The sequence below is a fragment of the Pelodiscus sinensis genome, chromosome 5, assembly GCF_049634645.1.
Source record: "Pelodiscus sinensis isolate JC-2024 chromosome 5, ASM4963464v1, whole genome shotgun sequence".
NCBI lineage: Eukaryota > Metazoa > Chordata > Testudines > Trionychidae > Pelodiscus > Pelodiscus sinensis.
Window position 1 is genome coordinate 5,621,076 of NC_134715.1, and position 18,295 is coordinate 5,639,370.

General features: G+C 50.9%; 2 protein-coding genes across 2 annotated transcripts in view; one reads left to right on the forward strand and one right to left on the reverse strand.

The window, feature by feature from the left end:
• The window catches only part of PARM1 (prostate androgen-regulated mucin-like protein 1), a 43,774-nt gene extending 25,983 nt beyond the window's left edge, over positions 1-17,791 (reverse strand). The window contains exon 1 of the mRNA XM_075929360.1: positions 17,639-17,791. Coding sequence (XP_075785475.1) covers positions 17,639-17,684 — 46 coding nt within the window. The 5' untranslated portion in view covers positions 17,685-17,791. The remainder of the gene's footprint in view (positions 1-17,638) is intronic.
• Positions 1-18,295, forward strand: part of BTC (betacellulin) — a 156,339-nt gene that overhangs the window by 84,913 nt on the left and 53,131 nt on the right. The window lies entirely within an intron of this gene.

The following is an 18,295-nucleotide window of genomic DNA, read 5'->3' on the forward strand; positions in this document are numbered from 1 at the left end:
GATGGCTGAGACTTGAGATCGGAGCCAGACACTGATGAATGGACAAATCCCTTTTTTGCAAGTCTGGTGTTTCTCTCACTGCACCAGCTCACAGTCCAGGCACTAGATCAGACACGCCAATTTGTTTTATTTCCCTAGCCCCCAGCCTTGCAGAGGGTAGCTTGAAAATGTGAACAGAGAACATCTTCAAAGCTCGCACCAGAAGAGAAACAAACAAAAATAAAAAAATCTATTTTTAAAAGAAAAACTATCATGATTATTTTTTCCGCCATTGTAGGGTGTTGTGCATCCCGCTGCATGGTTTGTGACTGCGTGGGGCTAGCAAGAGTGGAACTGCGTGGCTGGACTTGGGAGGGAGATGTACGGTTCTATGAGGCCTCTATCAGAAAAGGGCCCAATCCGTATGGCCACTTCAGAGCCATAATCTTCAACAGTGGATTGGCAGTGCATGGAGTGGGATAAACATTCCCATGGTGTCCTTTATCTCAAACAGGGACTCTGCATCAGGCTTCAAAGTGGGAACCCCTGAATTAAAGTTTTCATGTTGTCGTAACGGTTGGTAACAAGTCTTGATCAGTAGCCAGAAAGGAATAATAAAATCAAGTAGCCAAATATCTCTAAAGGTACCTTTCAACCAAACCGATATTTTAAGGCTTAAAAACAAGTAGGCCTGGCTAAAGGGAGTTAAGCACCTGAGGACTTTTGGGGTGATCTGGGCATCTAATTCCCTTAAGTCAATTTGAAAAACCCAGCCACAATCGGACGGTGGATCTAGAATGGGAAATGTAGCTGGCGACGCATTGCAATCGGATAGGAAAGCATCAGCGGCATAAGAGGCTTCGTACGCAGAGTGCACATCAGCCTAAGAACATCTGCTTCTTGCCAGCAAGGACTGATAACGTGATGCAGGCTGTAAACGTGGACTACTGGATTCCTTTTCTAGGTCATCTCCTCTGCTGGAATTACAGTGACGTCAGCCAGAAAAACCCAGGCTTGCAGTCCTGTTGACAAATTATCGTGCTCTCGGAACATCGCAACGTAGGCAATCAAACTGCATCACCCAGAGCTTTCATTTCCTTTCCATCTTGGGGTGAGAGACCAGCTTCCTGCAACCCTGTCCGTAAGCATGCTGTATTATTTTCACCGGCTTTAATGGAATTTCATTTAGCCCTGGTCTAGGATACGGAGTTAGGGCGACATAATGCCTTACGTCACCCTAACTAGCTAAGTGTCTACAGTAAAACTTAGCTCTGCCTGATGTACCTTGCCCATGACATCAACTGAACTCTGCTGCTGCAAGAGGTGAAGCGCTTGGTCTGCTGTAGTTTAGTCGATTCAGTTTCAGTGTGAACGCTGCACTGCTTACACCTTTCAGAAGCTGTCTCACAATGCCCCACACGGGCAGTTAAGTCGGTGGAGGCTCTCCTGTTGAGGATACGCACTGCGGATGAAAGGCGTGCAGTGTGGACTCGCAAAAGTGATGTAATTACTGCTGTGGCGGTAAGGTAACGTAACTTGGGTTGCCTTAATTTTGCAGCGTAGCCTTGCCTCTCTCGTCTTATCTGATCTCTCGCTTTTGCAATGCTTCTGAGGATTCTCTGCCTACCCGTAACACAGCTTTATGAGCGCGAGTTAAAATGCTGGCTGAAAATGGCAGCGTAAAATACTGTGTGTGTCTAAATAGCGTCGTACAAATTGCACCGCAAACCAGCTCCATGAGATAAGCCAATGACCCGCTTTTAATTTGTTTTGCTTTGTGACTGGGTAACTTGCTCAGAGCCATGGGAGTGAAAGAGTTTCGTTGAATGCATACGAATTGTCCGTGTGTAGACTGGTCTGAAGAGCTCTGAATCTGCTTGAAGGCTGGTCTCCTTCACACACAGAAGCTGGTCCAAGAAGGCAAATTACATCTTCTACCTTGTCTCTAATTTTCACGCCAATACGAGATCCTTCCACCAAGCCTTTCCTCTTACATGGAGCCGTAAGAGGCACAGACCAACAATGTCGCTAGACCAACCAAGTGGGAATGCGTTTGATTGTGGTCTGACTACTGGGTAGTCATCTACTGCGACTGCTTTGTCATCTTCAACGTGAGGCTTTATAGGTTGCTAATCGGTGAGTTCAGGAACAGGAGAATCGTGGTGTTTATATTCTAGGGGAGTTCAACTCTTTGATCCACACTCGGCAGGGAGTGAAGTGAAGGAGGTGCTAGTGAAAAGGTGTAGCATGCACCATATTCCTTCAGCTGACAGTGGGTGCTTAGGAGACAGGGGACCTGTTCGTCTGGGCAGGTTTTCAGCACTGTTAGAGCATTTTCAGTGTTAGTCAGCTGGGCTTGCTCCAGTTCCACAGGGCAGAGAGAATGCAGCCCAATTCTGTTGCCCATCAGTGCACAAATATCTGGGTAGTTCTTCACACCCTCTCTCTCAGGGCACTTTCTGGCCCTGTGAAACTGACCTTTTAATGGGCGTTTCCTCTCCCAGCAGTATTTAATCTGAGCAGTATTGAGGGGGGCGGGCCCTCTGCAATGCTGCTTCGTGGGTCTTCCCGTATGCAGCTCTTGTCTATCTGCGCTCGCCTAAGTGCACACCGTTTTGCTCTACTGAAAGGAACGTCAGACTGGATTATGTGGCCAGTTGCTGACAACACGGGATACGAGGCCTGGCGTTGAGTGAATGCTTCATGGGCACATCTGAGAAACAATTTAATTGAGTTATGTGGTTATTAAAAGGATCTGGATGAATCTGGGATGACTAATCCAGATCAGGCACTCTTTGCACATGAATAACTAGGAAGATATTCAGATTTGCTTGGAGAACAGCTTCTTTAAGAATCCAGCTCTGTGATGGACGCTACAGCTCTGCTCAATGTCTGGTTCGTTAGTGTGTATCTAAGGTTTCGTAGGTGGCCTATATACACAAACCTCACCCACACACCCTTACCGACCTGGTGTTAATCTAGGCGGGTTAAAAATCAATACCTGTAACATCTTTATGGCTTTGTTTTTCTGATAACCCCCTCGAATGGTCAGAAAGCAGCAAGATAATGTCTTAAGTGTGGCCCTGAAATAACAAACTTTTGCTCTTCACTCAAGATAAGCGCCAAGTCTTATTACTTTTATTGGCTAGCTGAGTCGGTTTCTGGCAACACTAGCTTTCATGATGCTGTATGGTCCCTAGATGATCTAAGTTTAATTGTTAGGGAGCACTGAACTTTCTGTATTTAAAGAGAAAAATTAGAGCTGTAAATTACTCTAACTCATATGATTAACTAAAAATTAATTGCAACTAATCATTTTTAATAGCACTAAGCAATACCAGCTCAATTTATTAAATATTTGTGGATGTTTTTCTCCATTTCAAATATTTGTAGAGCCAATGGACTCGGGTTGTCGGCAGGTGGGGCTGAACCTGCCACCTTAGAGGCTAAAGACATGTCTCTACTCCATAAGCTAAAAGCCAACCAGTTCTTAGGTAAGACTGCAGAATACACTTCACCCTCCCTTGTCCATGGGCTCAGTTCCCTGGGTTACATATTGATTTGAATGATAACACTGCACACAAAGTGCACAGTGATCACTTTATATTTTTCTTACAAATATTTGCACTCTAAATATGATAAAAGTAGTATTTTTCATACAAGTACTGTAGCGCAATCTCTCTGATGAAAATTCAATTTACAAATGTAGGGTTTTGCGGGGTTTTTTTACATAACTGCACTCAGAAACAAAATACAAAACTCAGTCCTATTTCTCGGTCAGTCAATTGCTAAGACAAACAAGTTTGTTTCCATTGACGGGAGATACTGCTTCCTCCTTCTTATTTACAACGTCACCTAAAGGTGAGAATACGTGTTGGCATGGCTCTTTGTAGCTGGCCATGCAAGATGTTTCTATACCAGATATGCTAAAGATTCATATGCTGCTTTATGCTTTAGCGAGCACTCCAGAGGTAATTTCCATAGGTAATCTAGATCCCACAAGTTCAGTTCTCTCACCTCCACTAAGGGAAAGCATCTCTACCATCTAGAACACATTTAACCAGACCCCTGGTAAAAGCTGTTTTCCGAACGCCACAAAGCTACTGCTGGGAAGGAAACGGTCACTTCCTGTCCTGAACTGAAAAATTAGGTTTTTTTTTTAAGACAACTTTTTTTGGGGGGGGGGGCGGGGGGGTTAATCAAAACACTTCCTTTTGATAATTTTGAAATGTTTAGTTTCAATTTCAACCATTTTTATTATTTTTTATTTCTTTTTATTTCTTTCCTTGAGACAATCGAGGCCAGGATGAAACAATTGCTGCTAATGGCAGAAAGCGCAATGGACCAGTACTAACAATCTGGCTTGTACTGCCAGAGCTATGGGGAACAGAGGGACCGTAGCAGCCCAGAGGAGACTTCCTGTCCTGAGCTGCCAAAAGGGCAGGCGTGTCCAGGAGCAGCAACTGTCAGGACAGCTCCAGACACAAGCAAGGCGGCGCTACCCCCTCAAGGACAATCTTGTTACTGTGGATGCCCTGGGGTAGAGGACTTGGCCATCCTCCCAACAGACCTGGCCTAACCCACTGCAGCAGTGAGTGGTGGGCTCAAACTTACTCCTCTCCTGGGGCTAACACTGGCCTGGCTGAGTCTGGCTTTACTCTGCTTCCCGTAAGGGTTTAACAGCCCCCAAAAGCACGTCTGGCTTTGGGTGAGGCGCCTTTTGTTCTATACAAATCCAACCCGTGTTCCTGGGAGGGTGAGGTCAGCCCCCGGCCTGGCTCCTGCGCTGAGCGAGGGGAAAACGCTGCTTGTTCCCAAGCAGAGGAGCCAGAACGTCACCCGCACGTGGGGGACTCTGGGAACGGCCTAGTGGCAGAGCGAGCTCGCTGCATCTGTCTGCGTGTCCGACGGAAACCAATGTGGGCTGGTTCCTCACGAGCGCTTTCCCATCACCCGCGGAAAGCTCCTCCTGCCGATGTTTAGCTCAGAACCTCGCTGTGGAAGCAGTTCCTGTGCTTCCCGCCTCCTGAGCTCTCGGTGAGGCTTTGGGGTTCCACCCAGGCCAGGCAGGAGAGGGGCACTGCTTTTCGGGGTGTCTCCGTGCTCTGCAGCTCTGGCTCAGAGCCTTGCTTGCAGCATGAAAAGCCTCCCTAGCATTCACTAGCCTGGTCACTCCTTGCAGGGGGGGCTCCCACACCCTCTCACCCCCTCATGCCCCCAGAGTGGCTAGATCAGATGAGAGGATGGAGTTTCCACAAGAGCGCAGTCTCATCTTGCAGACGGCCAAGATCTATTTCACAGCCTCTGCCCTGAAAAGTGAACGAAAGTCTGAGACTCCAGAGGAGACCTCCGTGTGCTGTGTGCTGGTACGTTTGCATGACAACACTGAACGTGGTTTATTTCCAGCCAAGAGGGTCAAGCAGCATGCCAGCTAAAGAGCTCTCCTGTAGCCATGCTCTGAGCTTGGCAAGTTACTGTGCTTCATTTTCTTGGTCGGGGTGTGAAGAAATACCTTCCCCCTCCCCCCACTGCCACGTGCCGCAAGTCACAGCGTGTAAACCGGCTCCCAGCGCTGTTCACTACTCCCCGCGTGGAGGCGGTTTACCTGAAGTGCTGGGAGATTTCCCAGTTCTGCGGCGGTGGCCACGTGGCCGCGCTTTGACCTTCTGGGTGTAGACAAACCTTCTGCTAGACTGTCTGACGTCACCCGTTTCCCACGTGCATTGCTTCGTCACAGCCGGCTGTACACGCAGAGCAAACCAGGCCAGGCAGCTCTCACGATAAGGAACACGCACGCACGTGAGTGGCTCTCCAGGATGAGGCGACTTACGCAATATGGAAGACGCCAACCACATTTCACTCCTAAGTCAAGCCCTGCGGTTAGACTCTCACAAGCTGTCGTGGCTCAGCCAGCTGGCCTCCTCCTTGCAAACGTAAACCAAATGTGTTTCCTTTAGCCCTAACCATCTCTTGCCTTTTTCTACCTATGGTTACGCAGCTACCTCTCTCTGAAATCACGTGGGACGATGGGGACAGGCTGGTATCCGTGCTGGGGCTGCTGCTCTGCTCTGGCAGAAGCACACCGCTCGTCCTTGGAATATCTTATCCCCTTATGGGATTTTCCTACCGGTTGGAGAAAGGTGCAGCCTCTGCTCTTCCTGTCCTCTCCCCGCCCTGCCCTCCCAGGCCAGACGTTTCTGATAAGGACGCGAGGGTGAAAAGCCACCCTATTAACGGTGACCTTTTGACAGCTATCAAACTCTAGCAGCTGGGATCTGGCATCTTGTCACATTGCTAGACCCCGGCAACACAACGGCTTCAGTGGATTTTTGATCCTAATGAGGCTGCTGGCTGGTTTTGCAATCTTTTAGCGCAGCATGGACTCTGCTCTCATTAAGACAGAGGGTTGGCTGCCTCGGCTCTTTCTCCAGCGCCGATTCTCCTCCCCAGCAGAGCGCTCTCCCGAGCTGCTGGACCTGTTGCATTTCCTAAAAAGGCGCACTCGCCTTGACAAGCCACTCAGGCCTGAATAATTGAACCAGATGTTTAGCCCACAGGGATTTCGGCAGCTCTTGTAAGCGCGAGAGGAAACACTGCGGTAGCGAGTGGCACCAAGGAGGGAGAAGAGCTACTGAAACGGAAGGACACCAGCAGCACAAGCACACATGTGCGCAACGTGGCCATGAATAAACGCAGCCAGGGCCGGCGTTGGGGGAAATCAGGCCCTGGCCCATGGGCTCCTGCCTTGGCCTCTAACCCAGACTTGGGCCCTCTGCATCCTCCTCCAGCGCCCCTGACCTCTGCCTGGTGCCCCCTGCGCCTCTTGCGTCCGTAAGGGAAACTGACCTGTCTCAAATGCTGCTCCTCTGCGCACCCCTACAGGGTTGGGGGGAAGCATGGAGCACCCCCAGCGACGCCTGCTGGGCTGCCGAAGGGGAAGGCAGCACCACAGCAGTTCCTGTGCATCACTCGCCTCTCCCTGCCCCACGTTCCTCCGCTGGGAGGAAGCAGGGAGACATCTGCCCCCCTCTCCCTCCGCCACATCCGCGTGGCACTCCCCTGCCAACCAGGAGCAGCTATTGGCTCTACCCGGGGAACGCATGCCCCTGTGTGGTCGCACAGCGCCCCCGACAAGGGATGTGAATGGGTAACCGGTTAGCCTGGTACCAGGGATTTTACATCCTTATCCCTGACCCTAGTGCCCGTGGGCAGCTGCCCAGATGCTTCACCTCTAAGGCTGGCCCTGCGTAGGCTGGAAATTAGAAGGTTTCTGACCCTCGCAGGAGAGAGGTTCGTAAATGGCCTCCCCATAGGAGCTGTGAGGCACACAGATGAACCAGTCTGAAATGGTAGCGGGCTGTTCACGTAGGGGATTATATGCTGGGGTCGCCTACGACCGCAGGTGTCTGGACTTGATGACCCAGGAGGTCTCTTCCAAGCCTATGTTTCTGATCAGGGGTGTCTGGAGACCAACCAAAGTGTTGACGCTTTGAAGAGTAGGTGGAAAAAACACTAGTACATTAAACCAGGGCAGCAGGTGGATCAAGAACAGCACCAGCCGCTGAACTGTAAAAGGTGAAGTAAAGACGACTTGACTAGGAGAGCTAGCGCTTCGGGAGAAGGAAAGGCAAAGACCCTTGTTTTTTTCATTTCAAAGTTGGAAATGGTCCAATAAAAGCCTTTTGCTTCCCCACTCGAATGGAGAAATAGGACCGTTTAAACTTGCTCATTCTGCTCAATGCAAATGTCAGTGTTATTGTCATTGAACTCCTCCAATGCAGTGTCCATGTTGTGCTATAAAACATCAAAGAAGGAGCAGAAACTTAGATATCGCAGGAGTCTTTTTAGTTAATGAATCAGGCTAAGAAGAAAAAAAAGGCTATTCTTTCTGAGGACTGATTTTTGGGTTAAATTAGAAAGTACCTGAAAGACTTACTGTTTCTTTTGAGTATTTTAGGCCACATCTTCATTTGCCACACTGGAAATCGACCTTCTGGCATTTGATTTAGTGGGTCTAGCTAAGCCCCGCTAAATCAAACGCTGAGGGTGGCTGCGGTCTGCGCAGGTTCTCCTCGCAAGGAGGAAGGGAAGCCAATGGGTGCATTTGCTCCCATCAGCCTCCCTCTACGAAGACAGCACCAAGTTTGGCTTAAGGTAAGCTGACCTGAGGTGCAGTCGCGTACCTTAACCTAAACTTCCAGGTCTAGTGCAGCCTGGGCCTAAGTTTCTCAAAAAGGGTTGAGATTCACAACACTTTAGTCTGGATTACTCTGTGGGCCTTTGTATATATTAGACCCAGTTGGACCACTCCAGAAGTCAAGTCTATAAAAGATTGTGACCCACTGTGTTTCACCATTAAAATGGGAGTAATTCCTTTACAAGGGGCTTTACTTCATTTTCAATAACTGTGAAATATTGTTGAGTCAATTTCATTCTATGAATTTTCCAAAGAACATCTGTTGCGTGTGAATGTATTAAAAAACCCGCTCGCAACCGTCTATTTTAATACAAGGGGAACCGAGTTAGAGTACAGCACAAGTCCTTCTTGCTAAACAATAATGCCTCTGTGTGAACAACCCCCGCCACCTGGCCGAATTAGCACTCCCCTCCTGCAAACAGTCACATGGGTGGGCAGTGTAGGTAGATTCAGGCCTTATGTTGTACTTGGGGTAGAATTGCTTTCTCCTTATTAAAATAATCAGCTCATCTGTGGTTCTGAGTCTATGAGCTACCTGCAGCAAAGTGATGTTACAGCAGGTGAGGAGAGTAAGTTGAAGAGCTGGGGGTGACCTTGACTTCAGAGCTCGGTAGTAGGAACAGGGGGTGCTCTGTGTGGCCTGCTAACAGATTTCTAAAATGACAAGCAAATTCTTTAGTCAATAAATACTGGCACCTAGAGGGAAAACTGGCAGACAAATGTTGGTGAGTCCAAAATCTTGGTCAAGTCCTAGTGCTATGAGTAGTTCCTGAACAAACTGTTCCCTTCGCACATTTACTGCTGGAGGGTAAGTATGCTATTGAGTTCTGGGCAGATCCTAGGACTCGTTCGGGGTCATGAGCATTGTGCCTGGTTGGAAACATCTGCAAGATCAGCTCCTGTGTTTCTTCGCCATGAACCTTGCCCATTTGGACAGATTTAGTGGCGTCTCATGCATACGAGCAGTCTGTTTGTTAATTAACCCTCCCCTTTCTCAGTAGGCAGGACATTCATGGTCCGTTTTGGTCAATTTCACCATCCTAGGATTTTTAAAATGGCAAATTTCATGATCTGAGCGATTTTAAATCTGAAGTTTCACAGTGTTGCAGTTGTCGGGGTCCTGATCCAAAAAAGTTGTGTGGGGGAGGGTGTCACATGGGTACTGTGGTGGGACGGGGACGGTTTGTGGTGTTGCCACCCTTACTTCTGCGCTGCTGCTGGCAATGTGCTGCCTTCAGATCTGGGCACCCAGCCAACATTCCAGCCCCCGCTCCCAGCTCGGAAGGCAGCACAGAAGTAAGTAAGCCTGACAATACCGTGACCCTCCTAAAATAACTTTGTAATCCCGCAATTCCCTTTTGGGTCAGGATATTCCTTCTCCCCTATTTGAAAAACACAGGTCTCCCCTGTGAGATCTGTACAGCACAGGGTAAAAGCACGCAAAGGGCCAGATTTCGTGGTCCATAATGTGCTTTTCATGGCTTTGCTAAGAAGTGAGGTTAGATTCTGGAGCACAAAACGCAGCCGGTGGGAAACAGACTTGGCCAGCCACAGTGAAGTCAACCCTGGGGGCAGGGAGGGACTGGAAGCGGGAGAGGAGAAAGCCCGCAGCATTGCTTACATCTCAGGGTGGACTATTGATGTGATTGGCCAGGAAACATCTAACTTAGCCAAAGGAATCGGTTCAGACGCCCTGATACAGGTGACAAAGAGGGATGCATGTTAGGAAGGTGGCTGCCTACTGCCCACAAACTAGCAACTCCGCCCGTTTTCCTGGAGCTGTCCCGGGGAAGGCACTGGGGTATGCTACTTGCCGACGGGGTTCAGGGTTGGCACTGTAGCCCCCTAAGCCCTGTTTCATGCACACCGGGACATCAGCACTGCGATTAGCAGGCAAAGGGGGCAGAGGGGTTTGGAGTGAGGCTAAGCAGGAGAGCATCGCTAAGCATCTCCATTTACATGAGGACTGTACTGAAAACTAGAGGCTCTTATCTGTACCCTCGGCTCGCTCGGACCCTGCATTTTCACCAGGATGGAAGCAGGCATGCGAGGGGCACCAGAGTTCCCTTTGCCCAGTGCACGGAACGATCCTTGCACTGAATCATACCCAGATCCACGTGCAACCTCCTCTCGTGAGGGGGAGGAGGCTGCAAACTGGCTCTGATCTGCACAAGGTCTCACAAAACCAACTGACGGCTCCTCCCATGGCTCTTGGGGTTGAACACCCAACTCTCTGTATGTTGCGCTAATCCCACTGGGTGCACCTAAAGGAAGAGAGATTAAAAAGCCTGGGACTTTTAGAAAAGAGGAGATTAAGAGGAGGGCTATGATAATGGTCTATAAAATCAGGACTGGTATGGAGAAAGTGAATAAGGAAAAGTTATTTACAGCAGACTTCCGATAATCCGGCACCTTTGGAAGTCAGGGGGTGCCGGATTATCGGATATACCGGAGTATCAGGAGGTATTCCGGCAGGGGAGCTGTGACGGGTTGGGGGGGGAGGGGTCAGGTGGGGAACAGCGCGGTGTGGGGCGAACCAGGTGCTGGTGAAGGGTGGCGCTGCGGGACCAACCTGGCAGCACCCCAGTTGCTCTGCCCCACAGCTTCTGCAAGTCTGCCGCTGCTGAAATTGACCAGTGGCGGACTTGGGGGAAGCCCTGGGCCAGAGCATCTGGGGTGCTGCCGGGTTGGTTCTGCAGCGCCGCTCAGGTGAGGGGCGGCGCTGCGGGACCAACCCGGCAGCACCCCAGCTGCTCTGCCCGCCCTTGCCCAAGTCAGCCGCTGGTCAATTTCAGCAGCAGAGGACTTGGGGAAGCTGTGGGGCAGAGCAACTGGGGTGCTGCCGGGTTGGTTCTGCAGCGCGGCTCAGGTGAGGGGCGGCGCTGTGGGACCAATCCGGCAGCACCCCAGCTGCTCTGCCCGCCCTTGCCCAAGTCAGCCGCTGGTCAGTTTCAGCAGCAGAGGACTTGGGGAAGCTGTGGGGCAGAGCAACTGGGGTGCTGCCAGGTGCCGAGCAAGAGGGTAAGGGGCGGCGCTGCGGGACCAACCCGACAGCACCCAAGCTGCTCTGCTCTGCACCGCTTCCCCAGGTCCGCAACTGGTCAGTTTCAGTAGCAGCAGCAGTGGACTTGGGGAAGCAGAGTGGAGCTGCTCCAATTGTCCGGCTGGCAGGAGCACTTTGGGATTTCAGTAGGTGCCGGACCACTGGATGCTGGAGAATTGGAGTTTTACTGTACTTGTTCCCCTAACACAAGAACTAAGAGTCACCAAATGAAATGAATAGGTAGTAGGCTTAAAAACAAACAAAAGGAAGTTTTTCTTCACACAGCGCACAGTCAACCTGTGGAACTCCTTGCCAGAGGAGGTTGAGAAGACCAGGACTTTAACAGGATTTAAAAAAGAACCAGATAAATTCTTGTTGGTTAGGTCCATCAACACTTATTAGCCAGGATGGGTAGGAATGGTGTCGCTGTTTGTCAGAGGCTGGAAATGGTGACAGGAAAGAGATCACTTGATGTTTCCCTGCTTCTGTTCACGCCTTCTGGGGTTCCTAGAATTGGCCACTGTCAGCAGAGAGGACGCTGGGCTAGATGGACCTTTGGTCTGACCCAGTTTGGCCATTCTTAAGGCAAACATCACGGAAGGACCTATTGACCCCGCTGTGGCGCTTTGAGGGCTTGACCACTTCCAGTAGAACAATGCACGCTTGCCTGGATGAGAGAAGCAACAAACTAGTGCAAACCACACTCAGCCATTCTTAGAAAAATGGATCGTGCTGGGAGATTCCTGAGAACAGAGGAAGTGATCTGCCTGGCAGAGGAAGCCTTTGATGACTACTGAACCCCAGTATGAACGAATACGTGACAAGGGGAATGCCCATAAACATGAGATCTGATTTTTAAATAATCCCCAAAAGGCATATGTCCGCCTGTTTCCCTGACAAAATATTGAGCTTTTGCCTCTGCCGCACGACAGCTTTATAAAAAAGCTCTTCTGGACATTTTCGGAAGGAATGAGAAATGTGTATTCATCCCCTGCCCCGAGTTCCCTCATCCTCAACAAACACCAGCAGCAGCAACCAATGAGTGATTTGTGTTAAAACTCTCTGAATCACCATCTTTGCAAACTCCAGGACTGAGAACAAACCAGCCAAATTCAAGCCAAGAAGTTACACCCAACGGAAAATGAAACCGTAGGATGCAAACACGGGTGCAACCTCATCTAGGCATTGCTCTTGATAAAGGCGCCTACACTGATGTGTATCCTAGCAGAGTGACTCGGCATTGCTCAGGTCCCTGGGGAGAGGCTCAGGGTGCTGAGGGGGCATGCAGGAGGCGAGGCAGGGCGGGGGCGCAGGGTAGAAGGGTGGGTGGGGATGCAGAAGTTGGAGTTGGGGGTGAGGAAGAGCTCAGGGCAGGGGGTGCAGGAGTCACAGCAGGGGGGTGGGGGCTCAGGGAGGAGGTGGGGGTGCAGGAATCAGGGCAGGGGATGGGATGGGATGGGATGGGATGGGATGGGATGGGGGTGGCAACTGGCTTCTCCTCAGGGCTGGTCCAGGCTGGTGGGTTCGATGCTCGCTAGATGGCAACTGCTCCCTGGGGCAGGCTGGGGTTCCAGGGACCATGCTGCCACTCAGCCGCTGTTCCTGGGAGTTGGAGCATTTTCTGACCCGCTGTGGTCACTCTAGGGTATGCCTGTCCCCTGTCCTTGCAGCCCCGCTGTGGTCACTCTGGGGTATAACTGTCCCTGATCTCTCAGCCCTCCCTTTCCGTTGAATGGGAAACAATTGCATTCCACACACATCCCATTGTTCTGGCACAACCAACCCTTCATGTTGCTTTATGTTATGAAGAGGAAGCTGCATTTCAAATTTGGTAGCCCAAGCTCTTCCTGTTCAGGAGGAGTTCTTGAACTAACAGAGTCCCAGATGGACACACTTTTTAAAATATATAGTGGATATGCAAATACAATGGGTTTGAAATACGCTGTGAACATTTGCTACTGGCTTTCAGATTCCAACAACCTCGATTCAACTCTAAGTTTAGAGTTAGAAATGACAACAAATGCGGTTCTTCCTTGACCTTGCTAAGGTGTGTGTGTGTGTTTTCCGAGTACACATCAAAGCCAACATCTGACAGATCATTCCACTGAAGTTACAGCAAAGCGTTACATTCATGTTGATGCTGTGGCAGGGAGAAGTAGCCAAACCGTAGTCCTAAATATTTTTAAAGGCTAGTTTTGACCTTATGTAGAAGCAAAAGTTAGTGGCTACCAATCAGCTATGCATATAAAAGTAAACGCCATTTGCATGTTGAGCAGCTATTGTTTTATTAAAACCCACGAATACTGAAAATTTGCAAGTAAACACATGGGCTATGTCTAGACTGGCATGATTTTCCGCAAATGCTTTTAATGGAAAAGTTTTTCCGTTAAAAGCATTTGCGGAAAAGAGCGTCTAGATTGGTACGGATGCTTTTCCGCAAAAGCACTTTTTGTGCGGTCAAAAGCGTCCGTGCCAATCTAGACGTGGTTTTGCGCAAGAAAGCCCCGATTGCCATTTTCGCGATCGGGGCTTTTTTGCGCAGAATAATACCGCGTAGTCTACACTGGCCTTCTTGTGCAAAAGCATTTGCGCAAGAGGGCTTTTGCCCGAATGGGAGCAGCATAGCATTTCCGCAAGAACACTGACAATCTTACATGAGATCGTCAGTGTTCTTGCGGAAATTCAAGCGGCCAGTGTAGACAGCTGGCAAGTTTTTCCACAAAAGCATGTGCTTTTGCGGAAAAACTTGCCAGTCTAGATGCAGCCGTGCAATTTGAAACAAAATTAAACCCCATTAAGTGTTTCATCACAAACTGGACTTGTTCACTTCTTTGGACAATGTACTTGGAGACACATACTATAAAGTGTTCTGTAAAACTGTTTTTAAAAGATTAACCATCGATAAATGCAATAAGCGTGTTACTGATATGAGCAGTACAGGTTATAGATGGCTAAGAGCACCTCAATTTTAATCTGTTGGACTTTTACCTATTAACCCTTAGGTATCTAACCCTACACCCTTTATAAGGTTATATACACTCTTACTATAAAGTGTGACTATTATCCTGATAGTTAATCATTGTAGCATATCTGGTAAATGTACTGAAGTCTTGTTGCAACCCTGAAATAAATCCGTTGCTATCTGTGAGCAGCGCAGTGAGACTGTCATTTGCGAGAATTACTGGGTTTCTGAATTAGCGAGCTTCTGCTTGAGTGAACTAGTAAGTGATTTTGTGCAGCAGGGAAGAAGTGATAATAAACACCATTCAAGCAGCAACCACATTTGAAAGTAAGTTGTGTAACTTCAGGGCTGAATTACCAGACTCTTGCAGTGAATACTAAAGGAGACCATCTCTGGTCCTTTGCTTTAAACTCTTCAGCCATTTTCTGCTATTATCGGCCAGGAGGGACAATATCAAAATTTCCTCTCCTGATTCTCAGGGGTTGGGCAAATCCGCATCCGCACCAAAACTTCACTTTCATCTCCCGGCTTTTACAAAGCTCTCCTGGGTGAAATGAAGGTAATACTTCCTACCTCGCTGGAACGCTGCGGGTTAGCTTCTATACTGCAGGGGAACATCTCGAGGACGGAGGGGGACTGATCCTGGTGGTCTCTCTAACTTTACTGACGGGAGCAGCCCAAGGAAGTTAATGAAACTCCCCCATTAAAGAAGTTGCTCACATGCAAAAGGCTTGGTAGGGTCGGCCCACTTAAACAGTTATGTATTAAAGATCCTGACTCTATGGGCTGTCTCAGCAGCAGGGCAGAAATGCAAAAATCCACCTGTACAAGTAAAGGACTGGCCAAGGAGGTTTGACCCTTTTCACTGCAGCCTGACTGAAATTGACGGGCGGATGGCATGGAAGTGCTTTGCCTTCCCTCCCCCAGCAGGCACCAAGCACTTGAAGGGAGAGCAGGGAGAATCTCTCCACTGGGCTCTCGGCCTCCCTACTGACCCCAGGACGAAGCTGCTTGGTTTGAACATGGAGAAGAGCCCCGCTTTTAGGGGCAGGGGGAATAGACTGAAACTAGGTGCCTGAGGCAGGAAAGGCTGAGACTGGAAGGCTAGGGAGGATTCTGACCTGCCTCTGGGGATCTTGGGATTACCCTAACTTCAGGCAGCTGTCCCGGGACTAGCAGCAGCCAAGTGGAGTTCCTGATTAGGAATGTGAAAGTGTAACCGTTTACATGGTCACACACGGCCTCTCCCCCCAGTGCTGACTCTGAATCAGAAGCAGCCGTGCCGGGGACAGGGGCAGCGGGAGCCGGTAGGTATGGGGAGCTGGGTTTTAAGTGTAAACGGTTACATTTTCACATCCCTAATCAGGAACTCCACTGGGCTGCTGCTAGTCCCAGGACAGCTATGCAGAAAAGGATGGGGGCTGGGCAGGATACTGCCTGGAGCGGAGAGCCCGGGTTCAGATCCTTAAAGGGTTTAAGATGGTGCATCTCACCCTCCAGTCACCTGGCTCCGGTTGCACAGCAAGGGCGCTGTCAAAGCCAGGGGCCGCGGGGTGGGGGACGGGACGGACAAAAGGCTGGGGTCTGCATAACAAAGGCACCCGCCCTCTTCTGTTTGCAGCCGTTACCAGTTAATAGGGATGGGTCTGACCAGCAATGTCTGGGCCTGGGAGCATTCTCAGAATGGCTCCCATTATAAACGTTGTGGCTGGACTTTACTTCCCCAGCATTCAGGGATGGTTTGGCTCACGCCGGGCCTGTCTCTGCTAGCAGGCATGGTTAAAAACACGCACTCTCTTCCTGCCACATGGCTTATCGTGTAACACTTACCTCTCCCCCGCCCACCCCTTTCACTACTATCAAATCGCGAGGAAAAGAGCTCACCCACTGACAGACTGCGAGAGCTGTAAAAATACTTCGCAGAAGGCTGTCAGAATGTTTCTCTCTCAATCGGGTCTGCACTCCTCCAATAGGAAGGCGGCTTTAACGCAGACAAGTCCTTATTAGCAAACGGAGCATGTTTTGGGGAACTAGTATAAATGGGACAGAATTCTGCTAAACTACAGTTGTAAACCTTCAATCTTTTTCAGTGGACTGAAACAATTAGGAAGCATATTGTAGCATTTCCCCCGACATTGGAAATACTGTTTAGGAAACCCCCCCACCCCAAATGCTATCCTAGACAAATGATATCTCTCACTAGAGCATGGGTTCCCAAACTGTGGGGTGTGAAGAAATTCCGGGGGGACGGACAGGATGCAACCCAGTCCCCCCACCCCATCAAGATTTGCTGCCCCTGGTCAGTTCCTTTTTTTTTTCTTTGCTCAACAAGTTTTGCTGCTGGGGGGGAGGGGCGTGAGGGTTTTTCAAAAATCAAAAAGGGGGCGGGATGCCGAAAAGTTTGGGAACCACTGGCTAGAGGTCTGAGTCACATACCGATGTTTTCCCCATGATAACGTTTACTAACGTATTACAGAAGCTCACGTGTAAAACTGCAGTGCAGTAAGTTAAGACTCCATTCTTGCTGTGCGGGTAAAGTAATAATCACCCCTCAAAAACTAGACCCGCTCCACAAGCTGCAAGTTTCGCATTTCAGCCGCTACAAGGGATCTCTCCGGCCCCTACAACACACCTGCACCAGCGCAGCCCTGCATTCTCCAGCCTTGACCATTTGGAACTCAAGACTGCATGTGCTTATCAAAGATCAGCGCTGGGAATTTCTTGCGGGGAGTTTTCTGGAGGGTGTTCGACAGGCGGTGAGCCTAGATAATCACAAGGGTGCCCTCTGACCTCAGCATGCACACCCCTCCATGGGGTTCAGCCAGGCGCACAGGCAAGGAAGGAAAGTTGACTGGCGGGCCTATGAGGGTGGGATAATCCCAGGCCCACCAGAGGCAGGTCAGACTCGTCCCTAGCTCTGCCACAGCCTCCCTCTAAGCGCCTCCCCCACCTGCCCCGGCAGGACAGCTGCTTCCTCTTCTGCCCCAGAGGCAAACGGACCGCAGAGCGCCCCGCTGGGGGCCACGCAGCTCGCCAGTCCCCCGCTTGGCGCTGCCGCTGAGTCAGCCCGGAGGAAGAGGCACGGGCCCGCGGGGACCCCGCTGCCCCTGCGCCGGGCATCTGGCCAAGCGAGCCGCTGGAGGCAGGTGCCAGCCGTAGGTCAGCACAAGGGCACCTGGCCGGGTTTCCTCGCTGCGGGGCCAGGCCTGGGCCGAGGGGGGCTCCGAGCGGCGGCAGCCGGGCACAGGGGAGTGGCGGGGTAACCCTGCAGGGGTGGCACCCCCAGATCCCCGCGGGGGGGGGGTGCAGGACGGGCCCCCCCAGAGGCGCGCGGAGGGGGGCGCACCCCAGTTCGCGATTCACATTTTGGGGGGCACCCCCCGGCGCTGCCACGAGCGGCCCCCCCGGAGCTCCGGCTGCAGCAGGCAGCTACTCCCGCGCCCCGGCCAGCGCTTACCTGCCGCCAGGAGGAGGAGGGCGGCGAGGGGCGCCGGGCGCAGCATGGTCCCCCGCGGAGAGCAGCGAGCGCCGGGCACACTCCGCGGCAGCCTCCGCGCGTCTGCTCCATGCCCGGCCCCTGCGGCCAAACCCGCCCGCGCCGCCCCCTTCCCCCGGGGAGCGGCCCGCGGCGGCCCCTGCTGGCGCTGGGCGGGGAGGCAGGCGGCCTGCAGGTGCGCGCCGGGCGCCTGCCCCTCCAGCAGCCAGAGCTGGGTCGCCACCTGCCCATGGCCTGGTGCAGGGCAGGGGGGAGGGACCCCACAAGGGAGAAGCAAAAAACCCACCCCCAGCCCTCACTGGCTGACCCTGACTGAGGGACCCCCCCCACACACATTCCCCTCGCCCCCCAGAGCCTTGGGGGCGGCAGGCACAGAGCCTAGGGCCCTCGAAGAGGTTTGCATTTCTTTTAAAATCAGAAGGAAAAAAAAAAAAAACTTTTAGGGTGGAAGAAAATGTTTTGATTTTTTTTTTCTCACGTCAGAAAAAAAAAAAAGAAACTTTTAGGGCCCACGCACATCTATGACATGTTGCCTAAAACAGAAAAGAAATTAAATTGCTCGACATTTTATGGTAAGGTATATCAAAAATCATTTTTTAATATCTTTTTGTATGGAGG